At 36.9% G+C, this 19,503-nt stretch overlaps 1 protein-coding gene across 1 annotated transcript in view; it reads right to left on the bottom strand.

Annotated features, from left to right (window-relative positions):
* Positions 1–19,503, bottom strand: part of LOC109934529 (La ribonucleoprotein 1B) — a 192,131-nt gene that overhangs the window by 99,169 nt on the left and 73,459 nt on the right. The window contains exon 12 of the mRNA XM_048609725.1: positions 14,547–14,922. Within this exon, the coding sequence (XP_048465682.1) occupies positions 14,547–14,922 (376 nt within the window). The remainder of the gene's footprint in view (positions 1–14,546; positions 14,923–19,503) is intronic.

The raw sequence follows: 19,503 nt of genomic DNA, 5'->3' as shown, positions 1-19,503 counted from the left end.
CAACAGACTGGGGGATGAAACTGACTGGTGGATAAAAAAGCAAGTCAGAATCCTGGAACTGTCCTTAACTGTACTATGAATGTACCTAGACCTCATGGTCTTTAGTTGTTTAAGAAGGCAGCTCACCACCACCTTTGAGAATAATTAGGGATGGGCAATAAATGTTGATCTAGTCACCAATGCCCACATCCTGTCAATGAACTTAAAAAGTCAAAAGCTCTGTAAAAACACTGATGCTCTTTAATTGCCATTACCGTGGCAATGCAATATCCATAACGCAGTGTCCCCAGTAATGTAATTTCAATAGAACTGAATGTCCTCATGTTAGCAGTGCTTTGCAGAATGTCTGGTGCCGGCCTGCTTATAATCAGCAGTTTTGAAATATGAAACATATTAAACTCTGAACTGGCAATTATACAAGTACAAATATTTCCTGAAATGACAGTTAGGATTAGGAACAATTTCTGATTACATCTCTGCTTTAGGGAATAATTGAATCTTATGTAGGACAATTCAAGTTACAAGAGATAGAAACAGGCTTTTGTTGTGAATATTCAGCTCTGAAGATGTTTCAAATATGTGTCTTGGGAAGAAACAACCAATTGTAAAACAATACAGAAACACAGTTGTTGAAGCTTTTCAGGCTCTATTTCTATGCCAAAATTGGCATAATATTAATGCTAATTCTACAATTTCAATGCCATCAGTACCATCATTTTTGCTTGGGGTGGGGGGGATGTTACTGATGTTCTGCTGCAGTGTGCATGTCTCAAAGAGACACTGAGTGGGTACAGAATTTCCTGGAGTTACACCAATCGAAAGGTTTGGAGATAAAATTGGTGGTGGTGGGGTCGTTAGCATCACAGCCAACAAATCATAATACTCCTCACCTCTAAAGACAATATCCCTACCTTTATACAAAAGGAGCAGCCCATATTTTGCGAGTTTTAATGAAAATTGTAAATATTTAAATTTAATTATAAAATTCACATATGACATTGAACTACTTCATCGATTTTTAGTTACATGTTTTACATGCAAACTGTGCTAAATTCAAACCAGGAATCATTGCTTTCACACAGGCAGCCAAAATCAAACAGATTAAGATTAAAAGATTACACAGCGATGTCAAATCCATTGCAGATTTTTATCAAACCAGAATTAGTGAATCAGAATTAAAATGTCAATGGTATTTTTATGTTTTATTTTGGACAGACAATATTTGCAAATTTTATTAAATAAAAATGTCACTTTATTACATCAAGATCATGGTTTTTAAATTCAGTAGGCACTATTGAGCACAATGTAGCACCAGATTTCTCCCTTTAGTATGGTATTGTGTTGATATCCATTATATTTTTTCAAGTTAGTTTTAATTTCTAGTACACAACTTTTAGTTTCTTAATACTTTGTAATTAATCTTATAAAAATGAAATTTGTAGTGTTTTCCCTACATTTCATATTTGAGTCATAAAATTAAATCAAGAATGCTTCAACATATCCAATAGTTTACAAGTGAAAATGTAAAGAACTGCTCAATCAAGTTGATTATTAATGTTACAATGAACATCGTCATCGCACCATTTATGACTATTATATTAATAGTGCTAATCAGTTTCAATAAATTTTGAAATGTCAGACCAATAATAATTTGTACAGTGTAGCAGTGCAGGTTTGGTAGTACTGAGTGGCTTTCAACCAGTAAGGAACAACTAAGTTTCCATTCTTCAGTACATAGTTGCTTTCACAGTTCTTTTGCTTACAACGGTAATTTGGACCAATGTAGTGCTCTTAGATATAAATGGCAACCACATTAGTAGTACAGAGGAGTACCGATCCAATGTTCAATTCTAGATGGAGTACTTCTGAAGAAAACGGTCAAATGCATCATAAATGGCTTGTCTGTAAACAAAAGAATTGTTGAATTGTGAAGAAATGTAAAAGAGATGAAATGTGATTATTTAGCACTTTCAGTATTATCAGTTTATGTCTATTATACACTATCTATTGTTAACCATTGGGAACTAAGAAGAACAAAAACCAGAGACCTTTGATTAGAGTTCTAAACTTATCCTAAATTCTTGCACACAAGTCTGAATACTCACACTCAGAAGTTATGAAGTGGTTTCCAACCTCCAATTAATTTCTTAACCTCGTCATCACAACCATGACCTTTCACATCGTATTTTCATGTCCGATAGAAACAGAAGCAATTATACCTGTCAGCACTTTATCTTCCACCCAACTCCTGTATCCCCCACTAAACTCAATTGTTTCGGGAAGGGAGGATCATGACGCAAACCACATTTTCAAAGCAAGTGGGACTGGTAGCCATGACTGGTCAGCCCATATAGCTAGTGAAACAGCACAGAAAGCTCTATCTCCTACTTTTACATGAAAATGTCCAGGTCATTTCACTAAATTAATCTAAGGCGGTATTTACCCTTCACAATCTCTCTTTACTTAATGTTATCATGATAATCTATTTTTCTACTTAAAATGCATCTATGCCATTTTCCTCAATACCAAGTGGTGATACATTTCATAATTTTACCACTCATTCAATAAGAAATTTATCCTAAATTCTCTAATGGAATTCTGCTTGACTATTTTGGACTCCTAAATCTGATCACCAGCACAAGTGGAAACATCTTCAGGACCTGATCAAATCCTTTCATTATTTTAAGTATCTCTTACCACGACACTTCTGTTTTCTAAGGAGGAGCCCAGATCCAATCAGCATTTCCTGAAAAGCATATCCTTAACATTCTGGTATAATACTTTAAACTTGGACAGTTATTTGTCAGGGCTCTGTACTGGCTCCCCTAATTATACGAACATTGGGCACCTGACGTTAACCTAGGCCACCCTGCATTCGTTTCCAATCCACGTCCCATTCACTCCAATTGTTATGTATCCTAATAACTGTTATGTAGCCAGGTACACATAGCTATAGATTTCTGTGTGTTCCTTTGTATGTGCAGTTTGGCTACCACTCTGGATCCAAGTTCTTAACTTTCATTTCCACTTCTACCTCCAATTTAAAGTAAAATTCTCTATTCCTCTCTGCAATAAAAATGCTTCCTTTCACTTCTCCCATTTTAGATATTCTGCCCGCCCAAGATCACACTCAATCCTCTAGTATTCCTTGATTTCCCTGCACTCCTGCTGCTGTTTCAGGCTCGACCTTCAAGTAAGTCTACAACTAATTATTTCTCTCCTGGTATCCTCTGATGGGTCCATTGAAGCACTTGGCACTGTGCATAAGGTTCTTATTCGGGGGCTTACATCAAAACATTGAATAAAATATGGCTGAGGGGCAACAACATTTTCCCCTACTTGGTGATATTTTGCACAATTTGCCATGCAAAGACTGTCATGGCAGTTGTGTGGCTCTAAGTCGAGGATCAACTCCACTGGCATTTCTTCTCCAACGAACATCTTGTTGTTCTATCCCCTTTAGTTCCTATTTAAAATCCTTGTTCTCCCTTGCCCATTTAAGAACCTTAAAAATCTTTTGATCAGGGTACCTTCAACACTTTTTTTGCCTTCAATCTCTGCCCTGGATAACTTTTCATCCAAGGTGATTTCACAAAAATTGGATCTCAACTCCTCCTATCTGCTCTATCCCCATATCTCTTAATTCCTTAGTACCAAAAAATCTATTGACCTTTATTTTGAACTTATTCAGCAACATAGCTATCTCTCCAAAGATTGTTCAGTGATGAAATTTCTCACTTCAGTCCTTAATGATCAACCCCTCATTCTGAGAATTCAACATCACCCCAACCAGGAGAAACATCTTCTTGGTACCTTTCCAGTCAAACGTTTTTAGAAATTTGATGTATTTCAATTAGATAATTTCTCATTCTACTAGATGGCTGGGATGTCCAGGTCCCTCTGAACACAGAATTTACATTACAAATATTCTCTGAATATTTGAACCTCAAACCGCCATCTCACTTGATTACTCTGTGTTCACTGTCCTCATTATTGCCTTGTTAATGTAAACTCCCTAATCCATACCCGCAGCTACTCTCTTTACTTTGCCATCTCATGCGGCTTCACAACTCCCATGGTATCAATCAGAGACTAGGTTATCTTGGATTACTTACTTGCAGTACAATCCATCTACATCAAACTCTACCAACATCCCCCTGCCTTTTCCCGTGTTCATTGCTGGTGAAAAAAAATCCCAAATCACTTACAACTGTATTTGCAAAATCTCAGTTGTCTTGCATTTGGCCCACCTTTTGTCACAACATTATCCACAGTTGATTTGGTCAACCAGACTATGATCACCACATTAGATGCCATGGTCCTCACCAAGACTGTTCCACTCTCTTACTCTGGCCATTCATCCTGGTACTGCTCACATTTTTGCTCTTTTAATTCCAAAGGATGCAGACTTGAATATATATGTAGACAACTGGTTCTACCATTTTCCATTAGACCTGGTTAGAAAATGTACTGCATTTTCCCTAAGAAAGCCATAGTATCAAATCAGCTCTTATCAAAGTCATAAACAACATCCTATGTGACAGTAACAAAGATAAACTATTCATCCTTGTCTTTCTTCATCTGTGTGCAGTATTCAACCTGGTTGACACCACTAACATTCTCAAATGTCTCTCCATCATCATGCAGCAAGTGGGACTCCAGTCATCTAATCCATTCTATCTATCCAATCATAACTTCACTTCCTGCTTCTAAATGCGTAATTCTAATGCCCCTTAAGCGTCTATCCTTAACAGAGAATTATTTCTCATCCACATGTTGCCCCTTGGAAACTGTAAATAGCGTCAAATTTCATGTGTCTGCAGATGACACCCAGCTCTGCCTCACCACTTGTCTCATGTTCTCCACTGCCTCTAAATGATCTACATTACTGAATAAACTGGAGTAGGCCATTAGGCCCTTCTAGCCTGCTCCACCATTGATTATGATCATGGCTGATCATCAAACTCAACAACCTTTCCCAATTTTCCCTCATATCCTTTGTTCCCTCGAGCCACAAATGCAAAATTCAACTCCTTCCTGAAATCATACAATAGGTTGGCCTCGACCGCCTTCTGTAGTTGCAAATTCCAAAGGTTCTCCACTCTCTGAGTGAAGAAATTTCTCCTCATCTCAGTCCTAACTGGTTTATCCTATACCCTTAGACCGTGACCCCTGGTTCTGCATTTCCCTATCACTGGGGGCACTGTTCCTACATCTACCCTGTCCAGGCCTATTAGAATAATATAGGTTGCTGAGAGCCCCCTTATACTTCTGAATTCAAGTGAAAATAATCCTGACCAATTTAACCTCCTTATATGTCAGTCCTGCTATCACAGGAATCAGTCTGGCAAACCTTTGTTGCACTCCATCTGTAGCAAGAACATTCCTCTTCAGATAAGGAGACCAAAACTGTACACAATATTCCAGGTGTGGTCTCACCAAGGCTCTGTGTAATTGCAGTCAGACATCCCTGCTTCTATATTCAAATACTCTCACTATGAAGGCCAACATACCATTTGCCTTCTTGACTGCCTGCTACACCTGCATGCTTTCCTTCAGTGATTGGTGTATGAGCACACCCAAGTCTCGTTGCACATTCCCCTTTGAGTCTACAGCCAGATAATAATCCACCTTCCTGTTTTTGCTCCTAAAGTAGATAACCTCACATTCGTCCTATGTATACTCCATCTGCCATGGATTTGGCCACTCATTCAACTTATCTAAATCACACTTAAGCATCTCTACATCGTCCTCACAGCTCACCCTCCTACCCAGTTTTGTGTTATCTGCAAATTTGGAGATATTTGAAGGAATTTCCTTCAATTAAATATTGGGAAGATATAAACCATTGTCTTCTATTCCAAGTTACTGGCTCAATCCCTGGCAACTATTTGAGGCTAAACCAGACTATTTGCAACCTTGATGTTATATAACCATATAGCCACATAACCACTACAAAGGCTGACTCATTTCCACCTTCATATCATCACTGACTCAGTGATCGTCTCAGCTTATCTGCTGCTGAAACCCTCACCCATGCCTTTTTTTATCTTTAGACTTGACCATCCCAAAGCACTCATGATGGCCTCCTACATTCTATTCTCCCTAAGCTTTAGGTCATCCAAAATTTCACTGTCCATATTTTTATTCATACCAGGTCTTAGTCACCCCTTACCACTGTGCTTGTTCAGTTATGCCAGCTCTTGGCTAAACAACACCTACATTTTAAAATTCATATCCAGTCAGACTGTTTTGGGATGGAAGTAGGGAGAAGAATGACTTTGTTTGAAAACAGCACAAATCTCCATTCACTTGTAAAAGTATTCTTCCATCTGAAATTTGAGATTAAGCAATTATCATAGTCTATGATCTCCCTGATTCATTTTTGTATTGGAATGTGTATCAGACAATAACCTGCAAATGGTACTGAACTCTGGTTGAATCAAAATACTAATTAGGTTAAGTGTTTTGACATTTTAATTAAAAGGATTACTGCTCTTAGCGATTGGAACTGGTCTTCACTTAAGATAGATACACGTAACATATCAATTTAGTTGTGACAGACAAGTTCAAGAAAATATCTCTAATTTTGTGCAGTGTGCTTCTCTGGGGTTCAGGAAATACAGTAAGTCAGTACCAGTTTGAGTATTCCCTCTTGGTCTTGCTACTCCTTTAAAGGTCTATTTGCAATTGTTGAAATTCCTATGTCCCGAAACCAGCAAGTTGCTGTGAAGCTGCCTGTTTGATAACCCATCTCTTCACTTCACTAAATAGTTGGCTAGATATTTATTTGCCTCCTAAGCTGGGTATAGCGCTTGATGTTGAAGAAAAATACAATTACCTTCAAAAAATGTTTGTGCTTGTATCTTTATACTCAACAACGTTTCCCTTTAAGACAACAGATAAATGCCAGTTCGATCATTCTTCACTGCTTTTACCTGAACAAGCCTTGTTTGAAAAGGTAAGCACTGATGTGACCACCTTCCAAGTATCTGATTTCACACCCAGGCCAGATTTCATTAAGGCTACGTACTCCAGCTCGGGGAATGTAGGCATCTTCCTTTGCTTGGACCACTATGATCAGACTAGGATCTACTGGCACTGCAAGTTAAATCAGACAAAAGGCAATCAGACCTTTCAGGAGTGTAGCATAATTTCCACTATTTGCTAAATGAAGTACTCCACCAAAGAGAAAGAGTATTTAATGAACAGCAGAGGTGTGGGTTTCCATTTACATTTGTTCTTTTTCGGGCATGAAAACCCATTTCTGCTTCAAATATTTTTCCAATCTTCCCTGTTAAAAGATGTAATAGATACGGTATCAACCATCATGATTTCCTGCTAAGCACTATTTTATATAAAGAAATTTTTCCAACCGTAGTTCAATGATAGTTTTAATTGAAATTTCAACGACTTCCCAACTTAAGGCAATATTTCTTCCTATCCTTCCCATGAAAATAGCAACTACATTATTAAAACAATTAGAAATAGTTACAACTGAAATATGTTTTCCCAAATTTGCTGTCATCTGGAGCTCTCTTCCCCTTGAATATTTTTGGAAAAAGAGTGCCAAAAGCTGGACACATTGATTGTATTTGAGAGTTAAGCAACATTTCGTATCAATGCATATAAAGCTTTTGCCCTTCCACTATATGTCCCTATTTCTAAACTGCAATATTTGACTCAATTTTTTATGATTTTATGCACCTATGCAGGTTTGAGAAGTTATGTAACTGAATGCCTTTGTACCTCATTCTTCAGTGTCCTTAAAATTAATTGTATAATCCTCAAAGTACTTTACTCCTAAATCAGAGACCTTTCCACATTAAATAGTGCCTGTTATCTGTCATGGCATTCTCCTAACTTATCAATGATCTCTGATTTATAAAAATATCTAGCGCTGCTCAGAGTTTATCAAACATCCTATTTCTGTCATACCTTTGACATTTTGTTCACCACAGCGAAATCCAAATCACCTCTCTATTCAGAAAACATAAGTGGGTATGACACTCACTTCAATAATTCTTTTGTTTAGGGTCTATAAAACAAGGTATTTATTCAGGTTGTATTTCCTCTCATCACAATCTTTTTCACAATTTTTGCAACACACTTTAAAACACTGTTATGACTCAGAAACAGCCAAACCAAATCAGCCTTTCTACCTCTGTATTCACAATACAGTAAAATTAAAATCTTCAAAATTGACCCCAATGGTTGCTAACCAGACATTTTTTGAATAACATATCCCAGACTCTGCAAGTAATCAATTCCAGACACTGGTTTGCATCTTAAACAAAAGACTTAGCAATTTATTAACAATGAAGTAACTTTAATAGAGTAAAATTAAACAAAGTAGTCTAATTAGTCCATACTTTCGACCTAAAAAATCTTTGTTTTCAACTCCATTCACACAAAAGACAGATAGACAAATGAACACAGTTAAGGTTTAAGCAAAAGAAAATGATAAAACTGGCCAGATTACTTAAATGATCTTCACGATGCGTTGTTCCAGAGGTATAGGTGACAGTTTCTTAGTTGATTTTCTGAAGATGTTGATCAGGGTCACGTTTACAGCTCACAGAGATAAAGGCAGTAAGACTTCTAACTTAGTTTCTTATTCTGTGAACTTCCAAGAGCTGGCAAAGAAGTTATGCAAGGAGCTTTCAAATATTCATGCTGCAGCTTCAACAGCCAGATTACTTTCATAGAAAACCCAATTCATTCGCTGACTCCTTCTCTGACAGACTGATAGTCTCCTCCATGAGGTTCCAGTTACCATACAACTTTTGCTACCTGCCAGAGGAGAAGATCCTTTCCAGACTTGCTGAAATGAATTCCCAGGTGCTGACCTCATTAAAAGCCAACTTCTGTTATCTGTTTAAATATAATGTTCTTTCCCGGTGACAAAACAGCTGCAGAATCTTTTGATCAAGAACGAACCTGCAATTAACTTCGAAGCATTGCCTCATAAATAAGCAAAAGCTCGTTTGATCTAGTTTCTTTTTAACACAAGCTGTTAGCTAGTCCAAAAGTCATCTTTAGCTTACAGCTTCCAATTCACAGCTCTAAACCAAAGTTAATAAAGTTAATGGAAAAATGAGCAAGAGTTCTAACAACACATTTTGCTGAACAATTTGTGGAAATCTTTAAACTACATTCACTATATTTCTTTATCCAGTCATTTCTTAAAAATAATCTCAGATTTGTCTAATGACTTGCCTGTATTAAACCCTTACTGCCTGCCTTCAATGAAAACATCTATTGCTAAATACTTGTTATTTTGTCTCAAATTATGAATTTTAAGAGTCTGCAACCATATCAACTGTTATTATTCTAAGACCTATAGCTATAATTACTATTAGACTAATTGGTCTATAATTACCCAGCTTATCTTTCTCGAATAAGAACGTGACAGTACTTGCTTGTCAATCCCGTGCAATTTGCATTCTTGAAGATTGAAAAATTGTGGCCAGAGCCAACTTGGTTCAGACCCCCTAGTTCAATAGTCTAAAGTGCATGCCATTCAGACACTGAAAATAGATTAACTAGTTATTTCTCTCATTGCAGTTTATGAAACTTTGGCATGTGCAGGACACAACATTCAGAAAACGGCTACTTCAAAATGTAAACGTTCCATGGGAAGCATTTCAGAAAACCTTAGAAAAAGTATAAGGTACGATAAATAAATGTGATTTTTCTTGTCTTTGTTCTAAATTTACCTGAATATAAAGGTATTATTTATAATTAAGTAATGAATTTTTTTTCTTTTAGTTTTATTTCTGGGTTCTGTTAGTACCGTGCAGGCTTGTAGGCTATTTAAAGAATAAAAGAAGTTATTCAATTACTTCATAATTAAAGGAAATTTTAGCCTGACTTGGCAATTATCTCAGATACAAATTGTTGTTTGATGTCTTAATTCCTAACTTTTGTATGTCTTCTAAGAGAGACAAATTAGCAAATCCTCAAGACTAAAAATTTAAATGAAACACAATTTAGTTTATAAAAGAAACATAGATAAAAATTAGTACAAAAACACTTACCCTTGATAACATTTTACCCATAATTTTCACTGTGAACATAGTGGCATATGCCAGGTTTAAAAGCATCAGTTGCAAACAATCAACATAGAAAGCATTTTTTTCTGGGTAAGCTGTGGGGCTGTCATGGGGAAATTTTTTAATGTCAGTGTTAAATAGGAGGTATTCCATATTTAGTACAAAAGTACTTTCAACTTCAGAAGAGCAAATGTTTTGCATCAAAATGACATTTCTACTATTATTGTTACACTAATGAGAAAGCTAATTCAGTGTTAAACTGGAACAATTATGTACCTTGGTACTAAAATGTGATGGTGGACATGAGGTCAGAAATGGAGACATTGTCTTCAGGTATTTTGAGGAAGATAATAAAGGAAAAGGAAGTGTGAATGTGAAGAATGTGAATAGATCATGGTTGCAGTTAATTTGCAAAATGTTAAAAATAAAGGTGCTAAACTGAAAGCAATAAATTACCATTTAAGGACAGAAATTTGTAACCTTAATAACGATTTTGTTTCAGCTGGGGAAAATTAGGAACCAAAAATATTCCTGATGCTAAAGTTGTCAAGAGAAATAGAGATGGAAAAACTGAATGTGGGTGACTTTATTTATAAAGGGCTTAAAACCTTAGAAAAGTAACGCCTCATTGATTGATCATGTCTCCACTGACTTAATAAATAAGTGACATATTCCAAAACTAGGAATACATTGCAGAAAACTTAAGAGGAGGAAATAAACAATGGAATGGGCCTGTAATTTAGAGACTTATACTAACAGCTGTAATAATGATGAACATTAGGTTGGTCTACCTTATGGTAGATAATCTGTTTCTGATGAAATTAGGTGATGTTTTGAGATTGCATCTACGATCTTTTTAGTGATTAATGCTGAAGGTCACATGAAAGAACACAGAATTAAATCTGCTTTGAAGTAACCAAACAGGAAAGTTAGGTTACCTAGAACATTTAGGAAATAGGAACCAAAATTTGACCAGTGCAAATGAAGGTAGTCCTGGTCCTAAAATTATCAAGACAAAGAAATTGAACAGTTGTTTTCATTGGTATGATGTAGAACATAGTTAAGAATAGTTAGTTGGAAAAATGACAGATCAAACAACAAAAGTAACAGTTCAACTGGGTGCAAAAGGGTTGGATCAAAAACATGAGGCTCAGGGATAGTGATTACAACAAAATGGCGTTTTAAAATTTGGTAGAAGAATTATAGAACAGGAAAACTGAGGAACTTAATTATAGAGGGCGAGCAAAAGGTGAAATTAAGCAAGAAACCTTATTCAATGAAGGGAAATAACAAGAGTCACCATGAACATGTAATTAAAAGGATAGTCAAATTATAAAGACATATGATGAAAGGGACTATGTTATATTTAAGAGTAAAGGATTGGCAGTAATTCTCATATATAAATTTTCAAAGAAATATGAAAGTAGAACTGAAGGACCCAAAATGAATGTGGTAAAACTATATATGATAAAAATCTAAATGAAACTAATAACAAAGTTTTGCATTAAAAATACAAAAATCACTAGTTCAATGCCCAAGCATCTCAACACTTCAGGAAGTTGGCAAATACATAGTAAAAGGCTTGAGTGCAATTTTTCAAAAAGCTTTGCAAACAGGAAATGAGCCAAAAAAAATGCAGAATAGGCAAGATTATACTCTTGTTTAAGCAGAAAAAGATAAGCCTGAAACTGCAGGCCAGCTTTTTACTTTTACTTTGCCTGTGAGAAGTTATTTTAATCAATCTGTTCAGGCATGTCATGACACTCCTTTGCAGCAGGTGGGAATTGGGCCAAGACCTACTGGCCCAGAGGCAGGTAGAGAAGCTACCATTCTGCAAAAAGAGTCGCTTAGCTGTGGAATCACACTGAGGCCAAATTTGTAAATAATCAGCAGCACCAGCTAATTGGGAATCATCTACATTGACTTTAAAGGCTGGGTAAGTCTTGGCTAATTGAAATTTTGAAGAAATTACAATGTGCAGATACGGGAATGTAGTAACTTTTCAGAGGGTATTTGCTTAAGTGTAACACAAGAGACTTTATGAAAACAAAAGTGTCTGCTTTATTCTATCTTGGCTGTCAATGGCAATACCAGCAGTTGTTGCCCATCCCTAATTTGCTGTTATGGAGTGACTTATTTGGTTATTTAAATGGTCTGTTAAGGGTCTATCACAATGCTGAGAATCTGCAATCACATCCAGGCCAGACCAGGTACAGACAGCAGATTTATGAAAAGTTTTATGGATTCAGCAGTTTCAATTGCTCTCAAGTCCAGATATATTAATTGAATTTATTATTAAATGTTAATCCACTAGCTGTCATGATGGGATTTGAACCCACATCTTCAGAACATTAACCTGGATATCTGGATTACTGGTCCAGTAACATTATTACAACACCTTTAGGTGAGGGGCAGAAAGCAAACAGTATGTGAAATGCTACAAGAATCTGTAGTGAAACATCTTTTATTTTCCATTTAAGAAATTTACATATGCACCTGTACAGCGATGCTGAAGTTTTCAGATAACACTAAACATGTGGAAATTGCAAAGTAAAGATAGATGCAGGATGCCAAGCAGATTAGCAGGGTGTGCAGATAGGTGGCAGATATAGTTTATGGTATAGAAAGGTAAATTGTTACCTTTTCGGGACAAAGTGATAGCGTCTCATGGTAGAACCATTCAAAATACAAAAGACGAAGATCTAGGAGGTGCAGATACATGGATCTTCAAAGAGGAATGTTTCAGAAAAATCATTAATAGCAATGGGATGATGATTGTTATACATAAGGATACAGCATTGAATATCAAAACAAGGTAATTCATTTGAATTTTTAGAAGACATTTAGAACAGATTTGAGTATTGCAAGCTGTTGTAGAATGAGAATGGTTTTCCCAGTGTAACTTCATTTCATGGCTTGAAATCATCATAATCCTTCAGTAAGAATTATGAAAGTGAGGGCAGGGATGTATGAGTGCACAGGAGCAGGGGTCAGAGGGAGCTTGAAAGTGTGGGAGCTCCTAAGAGTAGGAGTATGGCTGCTGTAGCTCAAGTGATAGTCTACAACAGTCTTTACTGCCTCAGAACTCACAACCGCAAAATTTGAGCTTGTGACTCTACCTGGAATCCTGACACTTCCTTTGGGAAACTTTGCAATATAGGGTAGGACAATAATTAACTGGAATTACCCTAGGAATAAGAGATTATAATTTTTGATGAATAAATGGTTGAAAATTGAGAGGTATTTCTCTGTAAGAGAAGATTGAGGAAAGGGCAAGTAGATGATGTTGAATTTATGGAAGTATTTGGGAGGTTCGAAATCAAAATCGGATTTTTGTTGGCAAATGATTAATGGGATTGTAGGCTCTGCTATCATTGGAAGTACAAAAGACAGATATCACGAGAAAATTTTCTTGTTACTGGATTGTGGGATGTTTTACCATGAATGATAATTAAAATAGATTATTTAACTTAAAAATGGACTTGGTAAGTATTGAAAATGAAAAATATAAATTCATACATTGCAATAAATAAAATGCGCTAAAGTAAAGATCTTTATTAAATCAATGATGGTGGACCCAAGTGCATTTTACTGATGTTAGGATTGCTGACAGTAAAGGATTATCTACTGCAACAATCAAGGAGAGTTTGCAAACAATAAAAAAGAGCTGATTAGCAAGAATAAGGATTGTTATTATTTCCTACAAAATGCATTTTGCCGTTCCCTGCAAAAGTCAGTTCCATGCTAGAGAGTATATACAAGTTCTCAGCTTTGTCAGTGCAATCTCAAGTTGAGCAATACATAAATACAGATGGGGACAAGTCCACCAGTTAATTCATATCTTGTTTATTATCCTCTGCTGCTTTACTGAGGGAGCAGAATTTTGTCTCTAACATTATTCGGACATTGGTCATAAAGACATGAACCATGTCCTTGCATAGAGTTCACATTGATGCATTAGCTATTTTACAGCCCAAAATGAGAGATTCTCCAAATCTTTACAAGCTTCATTTAAGTTCTTTTACCAATTCTGTCCAATATTCTTCGGAACAGTGACTGATGCAAAGGTGGATTTCCATGCACACTGTAACCCTTCCAATTATCTCAACCAAGTTGTCATTTTCCATGTATCAATTTAGACGATGGGTTTAGTAGGCTATTCCAAGATAGAATAGAATAAAATAAAATTCCATTACTGCTGAGTCAATCCAACTCTGGCCAAAGAGTCATTCAAAACCACACTTCCAGCAATAATGGAATCAGCAATTGAACCTGCGTGAGAATCTTTTCCTTCCTGATACAAAGACCATCTATAAAACCCTAACTGCTACCCTCACTAAAATAAGCTAGCCACACGACAAAATTACCCAACGAACTATCAGAAGAACCTTGAATGGTTCCTAAACAATAAAATGACAGACACAAAGCCTTAACGAGGTAGATTACAGCACTTTGTACATATTTTGAATTTCATTGAAAAGTTTAAATTACCTGAGAAATTTCCAATGTGTGTACATTCATCCATAACTCCTTTCATGAAGAGTATAGATTCTCGTGCTAGGGAGGCCTTCCTTTTTTCCCTCTTTAACAGTTCATGTTTTACAGTGGATGAACACTTGCTAATATTTGTTGACGACACTTGGTGACGTAGGCAACCAGTGTTTGATGTACCTTGAAGTAGAATTCCTTGTGTAGAGGTATTTAAGGCAGCCGTGTCTGTGCTGAACCGAGTAACTGTTGCAGTCCTCATCATTTCTCTCTTGACATTTAAATCTAACATGCCTGCGGGAAGATCACGGTGATCCAAGTTTTCAAAACCGGACGAGGAGTTCTTCACAAAATCCTGGCCCATTTTAAAGGAATCTGCCTAAATATCAAATACTTAAAATTTAGAAATAATTTTAAAAGCATTCAGATAGACTGAAAGCAAACACAAGACTAAATATTTGTTTGGCTTCTCCTTTCTCTCCCCAATCTCCAACACATGTAGTTAAGAACTGTAATCTTATACAGTGATCATTAGGATAATCCCAACTAAATTGTTTTCCAAACCAGGAATGTTGAGGTCAATTCTAACACATTTTAAACAAAAAAAATCATTCACAAGATGTACATCTTGCTAGCTAGGTGAGCATTTACTTGTCATTTACCAACTGTGACTATGAAGTCAAGCCTGGGAACGTTCAGTTCTACATGGTTCACTTATGTAGCACAGAGTATCTATGCATAACCTAGAAAGTGAGAACTTCGTTGATAACTTTCCTCCAAGTTATTAAAATGTCCTTACAAAGGACACTTTTCTGAAAGAGTTTGAATATAAACAACTCTAATAAATTATCTTTTACATGGTCTTACAATAAAAAGGAAAAACATCAGCCAATATCTGCAACAACTGAGGTACAGTTCAGTGAACATCATTTGAAGAGGATAGGCAAATCTGAGAGTCACTCTGGGATTCAAAATGTTATACAATTAGAGCTCCAAACAGTTTCTTTCTCCTCACTTTAGAAGTCCTTCTTCACTTCCCAGCTCTCCAGTCATCATCTTACAGCTGTAAGAAGAGTTAGTGGGATAGTCAATTATAAAGCTTCTCGACAGCTAGCACAAAATCAACTTCGTGGTCAGCTGACAAAAGGTGTAATCTAGCAGAACAAGACCAGTCTCCTTAAGTTTCTACTTTCCCTAAACAGGCATGCCTAGTGGTGCCCATTACTTCATTTAAAAACCTACACAAAGACAACTAAACTACCCCTTATGTCGAAAGCTGGAATGAGAAATAAAAACTATTCGCTGATATTAAAACTTGAAATTAAAACTCATTCAACAAAAGAAGAATGAATGCAGCCATGACGTCATGCAAAAACTTTATGATCAGGTCCCTTGTTCTATATGGACGACTGTTTTAAAAACAGGTGTTAGTCACTTCCCCCTAGGGACAAATAAATACAGCAAGTCACTTTGGACTCTTCTCTCATTTTTGACCATCAGGATGCTGTCTTTTTAAGGGGGAAGAGACTTGCAGATGACTGGTTTTGCTTTAAAAGTAACACCAGAGGGGGACAGCAAATAGGATACACTTAACAGGATCAAGTAGGTAAATAGTTTTTCTATTAATGCTACAATGTACAAAATAACATGGAGCAAATAGAAAAGTGTTGAGGGAAATTACAGTATCAAAGACCTATGTAAATCAGCTAATTAATTGGGAAATTAAGAAATTAGATCTGGTAGAACATCTGTAGAAAGGATAGACATAACAAAGCAACTAGAGGAGGATTATTCCTCCTGGCTCTCATATTCTACCTTCTGTAAATTTGCGGTTGCACACAATTTTGCTGCCTATGAATGACTCTCAGGAAACTTTGCTGTCCTATCAGCCTTTTGCTTGCCTGCAAGACAATGTCTTGATTCTGAAACTTACATCCTGATTTTTCAAATTCCTTAATGGCCTCATCCTTCTCCATCTCTGTAAATCTCCTCTAGCCCTACAAAACACTGAAATATCTGCACACCTCTAATTCTGGCCCAATTTTAATTGCTCCATCATTACTGGCTGTGCCTTCAGTTGCCTGGGCCGCAAACACAGGACTACCCTGCCCCCTTGCTTTCCTCCCTCAAGACATTCCTTAGTCTACTACCTCTGACCAAATGTTTGATCATCTGACCAAATATACTGGCTTGATGTCACACCTTGCTTATGATTATCCTGCAAACATCCTGGATGTTTTATGATATTAACAGCATTATAAGTGTGTTCTTCAACACATTTTGAGGTAAATCACCTTGACAGACATTAGGACAATTTGAACAATTTTAAGGATTTATGGAATTCCTGTAACGAAAAGATAAACTGCAAAGTAATGTTGTGTACATCTAGAGGAATCACAGCTGTCAAAAACAAGTTAAAAAGGCTTGACTGAAAACAAGTGCTGGTGATCACAGCAGGGTAGACAGCATCCATGGACAGAGAGCAAGCTAATGTTGAGTCTCGATGACTCTTCATCAGAGCTGAAGTGAAGTGTGGAGGGGACAGCATTTGTGCTACAGTTTGCTGGGGAAAGGGGTGTGCAGACTAGGCACTTTACAGCCTTCTGGACTTAATATGGAGTTCAACGCCTTTAAATTGTGAACCATTTCTTCCTTTTTTAGCTTGTTATCATGTCCTTCCCTCCCTGATCCCAGTTACTGCACGTTCAAGTCTGGCAGGATACATGCTGTTGCTCTGTCATTCTCACATTCTGATCACTTCATCTGACCGCTTAAGATCTTTTCTCCACCAGCACCCTACACCCCACTACCCCACCACCACCACACCCCCAAACAACAGCATAAATGCTGTCCTTCCACACATCACTTCAGCTCTGATGAAGAATTATCTAGACTCAAAATATTAGCTCACTCTGTCTCCATGGATGCTGTCTGACCCACTGTGATCTCCAGCATTTGTTGTTTTCAGTAGATTCCAGCATCTGCAATAATTTGTTCCTACTAGTTAAAAAGGCTTGTTATATTAGATAACGCAATTACAGATTTGAAGCACGGAGTACGATTCAAAACAAAAATCTGCCTTTCTAACCTGACTAAAAATCATAATTTTAATAAGGCAATACATGGTTCATTATTTTGTTTGAGGATAACGTAGATATACTCAAACACTCAAATTGATGCACAGCATGTTACTTCTCATTTTTTGCGATTTTATGTTAAATGACAGCCTAAATCAACCCAGGTTATGTGCAATATTACGCAGCCAAATCCGACAACTAACTCAAAATTATAATTCAGAACAATTTCTTTCGGCTTTTGCTTTGACTGCAGACTGCATTTCTCACAAGGAAAGCAGGAGCAATGTACCGGAGTATCAACAACATAGCTTTGTATCAACAAGCCATGCAAATTAAGTCACACAAGATGTTCACTAAACATTTCTAATCTTTAGTAAGCAGGAAGACAGCACAGCCTGGCCAAGTAATTCAGGCTAAAGCTACAAACTTAAAAAAACCACAAACAGAAGCCAAACAAACCAATAGATCAAAAAAATGAACAAAGGAACAAAAACAGAAGTTGCTGCAGCATCTGTGAAGAAAAATCAGAGTTGACGTTTCGGGTCTGGTGACCTCGCTCAGAACTTTGGGTCACCAGACCCAAAACGTCAACTCTGATTTTGCTTCACAGATGCTGCCAGACCGGCTGAGCTTTTCCAGCAACTTCTTTTTTTTTATTCCTGATTTACAGCATTCACGTTTCTTTCAGTTTTTATTTTAAAAATGAACAAACTTGCATCTATATGGTGTCTTTCATGACCTCAGGATCTCCTAAAGTACTTCTGGAAGTATGATCACTGCTGTTATTTGCAAAAATGCCTCAACTTGTAAGGTCTGACAAACAACAATGAAATTGTTGAAAATATGATGTGTTGCTTCATGAAGTCGGTGAGAGATAAAATATTGGTGAGGACTGCCAAGAAAACTTACTTTCTACTCAAAAAAGTGACATGGGAATTTTTTACAATCGCTGCGTGAGCAGAAAAAGCCTCAATTCAAGTCTCACTCACTTTGTATTACACTGATATTTCAACTTAGATCATGTCCTCAAGTTTAAGAGTGAAGTTGAATCTTTGACCTTCCGGCCGAGTGGTAGTGCTCCCTCACAGCCAAGGCCAACACGGTAGCAATAATCTTCTGTTTAGATTGAATAGTTTCCATTACCAAAATAATTTGTTTGAATTTGTAAGTCAAGTGTGCACTAGATATGTCTCTACACCTACACAACTCTTCCTAACCACCCTAACATTGAAGCTAAACAGCTATATTTAATGAAATTAGCATTCTACAACCACTGCTCAAATCTCATTAGATAAACTCAAAATGCAGGAGAAACTCAGCAAGTCTGGCAGCATATAAGAAAGAAACAGACTTAAAATGTTTTGAGTCTGGTATGATGCTTCTTCAGAACTGAAGGAAGTTGAAAAATTATGGATTCTAAAGTTAACTCTATTTCGCCCTCCACAGGTGTGGAGGTGCCGGTATTGGATTGGGGTGGATAAGGTCAGAAATCACTCGACACCAGGTTATAGTTCAACAGGTTCATTTGAAAACACAAGCTTTCAGAGCCTTGCTCCTTCTTCAGCTGTCTTATAAATTCTGTGTCTGATACCACCTCACTAACAACTGAAGGAGGAGCGAGGCTCCAAAAGCTTGTTCTTTCAAATAAACCTGTTGGACTATAACCTGATGTCATGTGATTTCTGACCTCTCTCCTCACGTGCTGCCAGACCTGCTGAGTTCCTCCAACAATTTGTTTTTACTTCAGATCTCCAGCATCTGCAGTACTTTGCCTTTAGTCATGCAATAATCCTCTCACTACCTTTAAAGCAGAAGACAGCTCTTTCAAGGACATCAAGGGTCACAGTCCTGAGGAGTGGCAAACACACACAGATTGACACTCC

The sequence above is a fragment of the Rhincodon typus genome, chromosome 1, assembly GCF_021869965.1.
Source record: "Rhincodon typus isolate 14 chromosome 1, sRhiTyp1.1, whole genome shotgun sequence".
NCBI lineage: Eukaryota > Metazoa > Chordata > Chondrichthyes > Orectolobiformes > Rhincodontidae > Rhincodon > Rhincodon typus.
The sequence above is the reverse complement of the archived record's forward strand: the minus strand, read 5'-3'. Positions and strand labels throughout refer to the sequence as shown.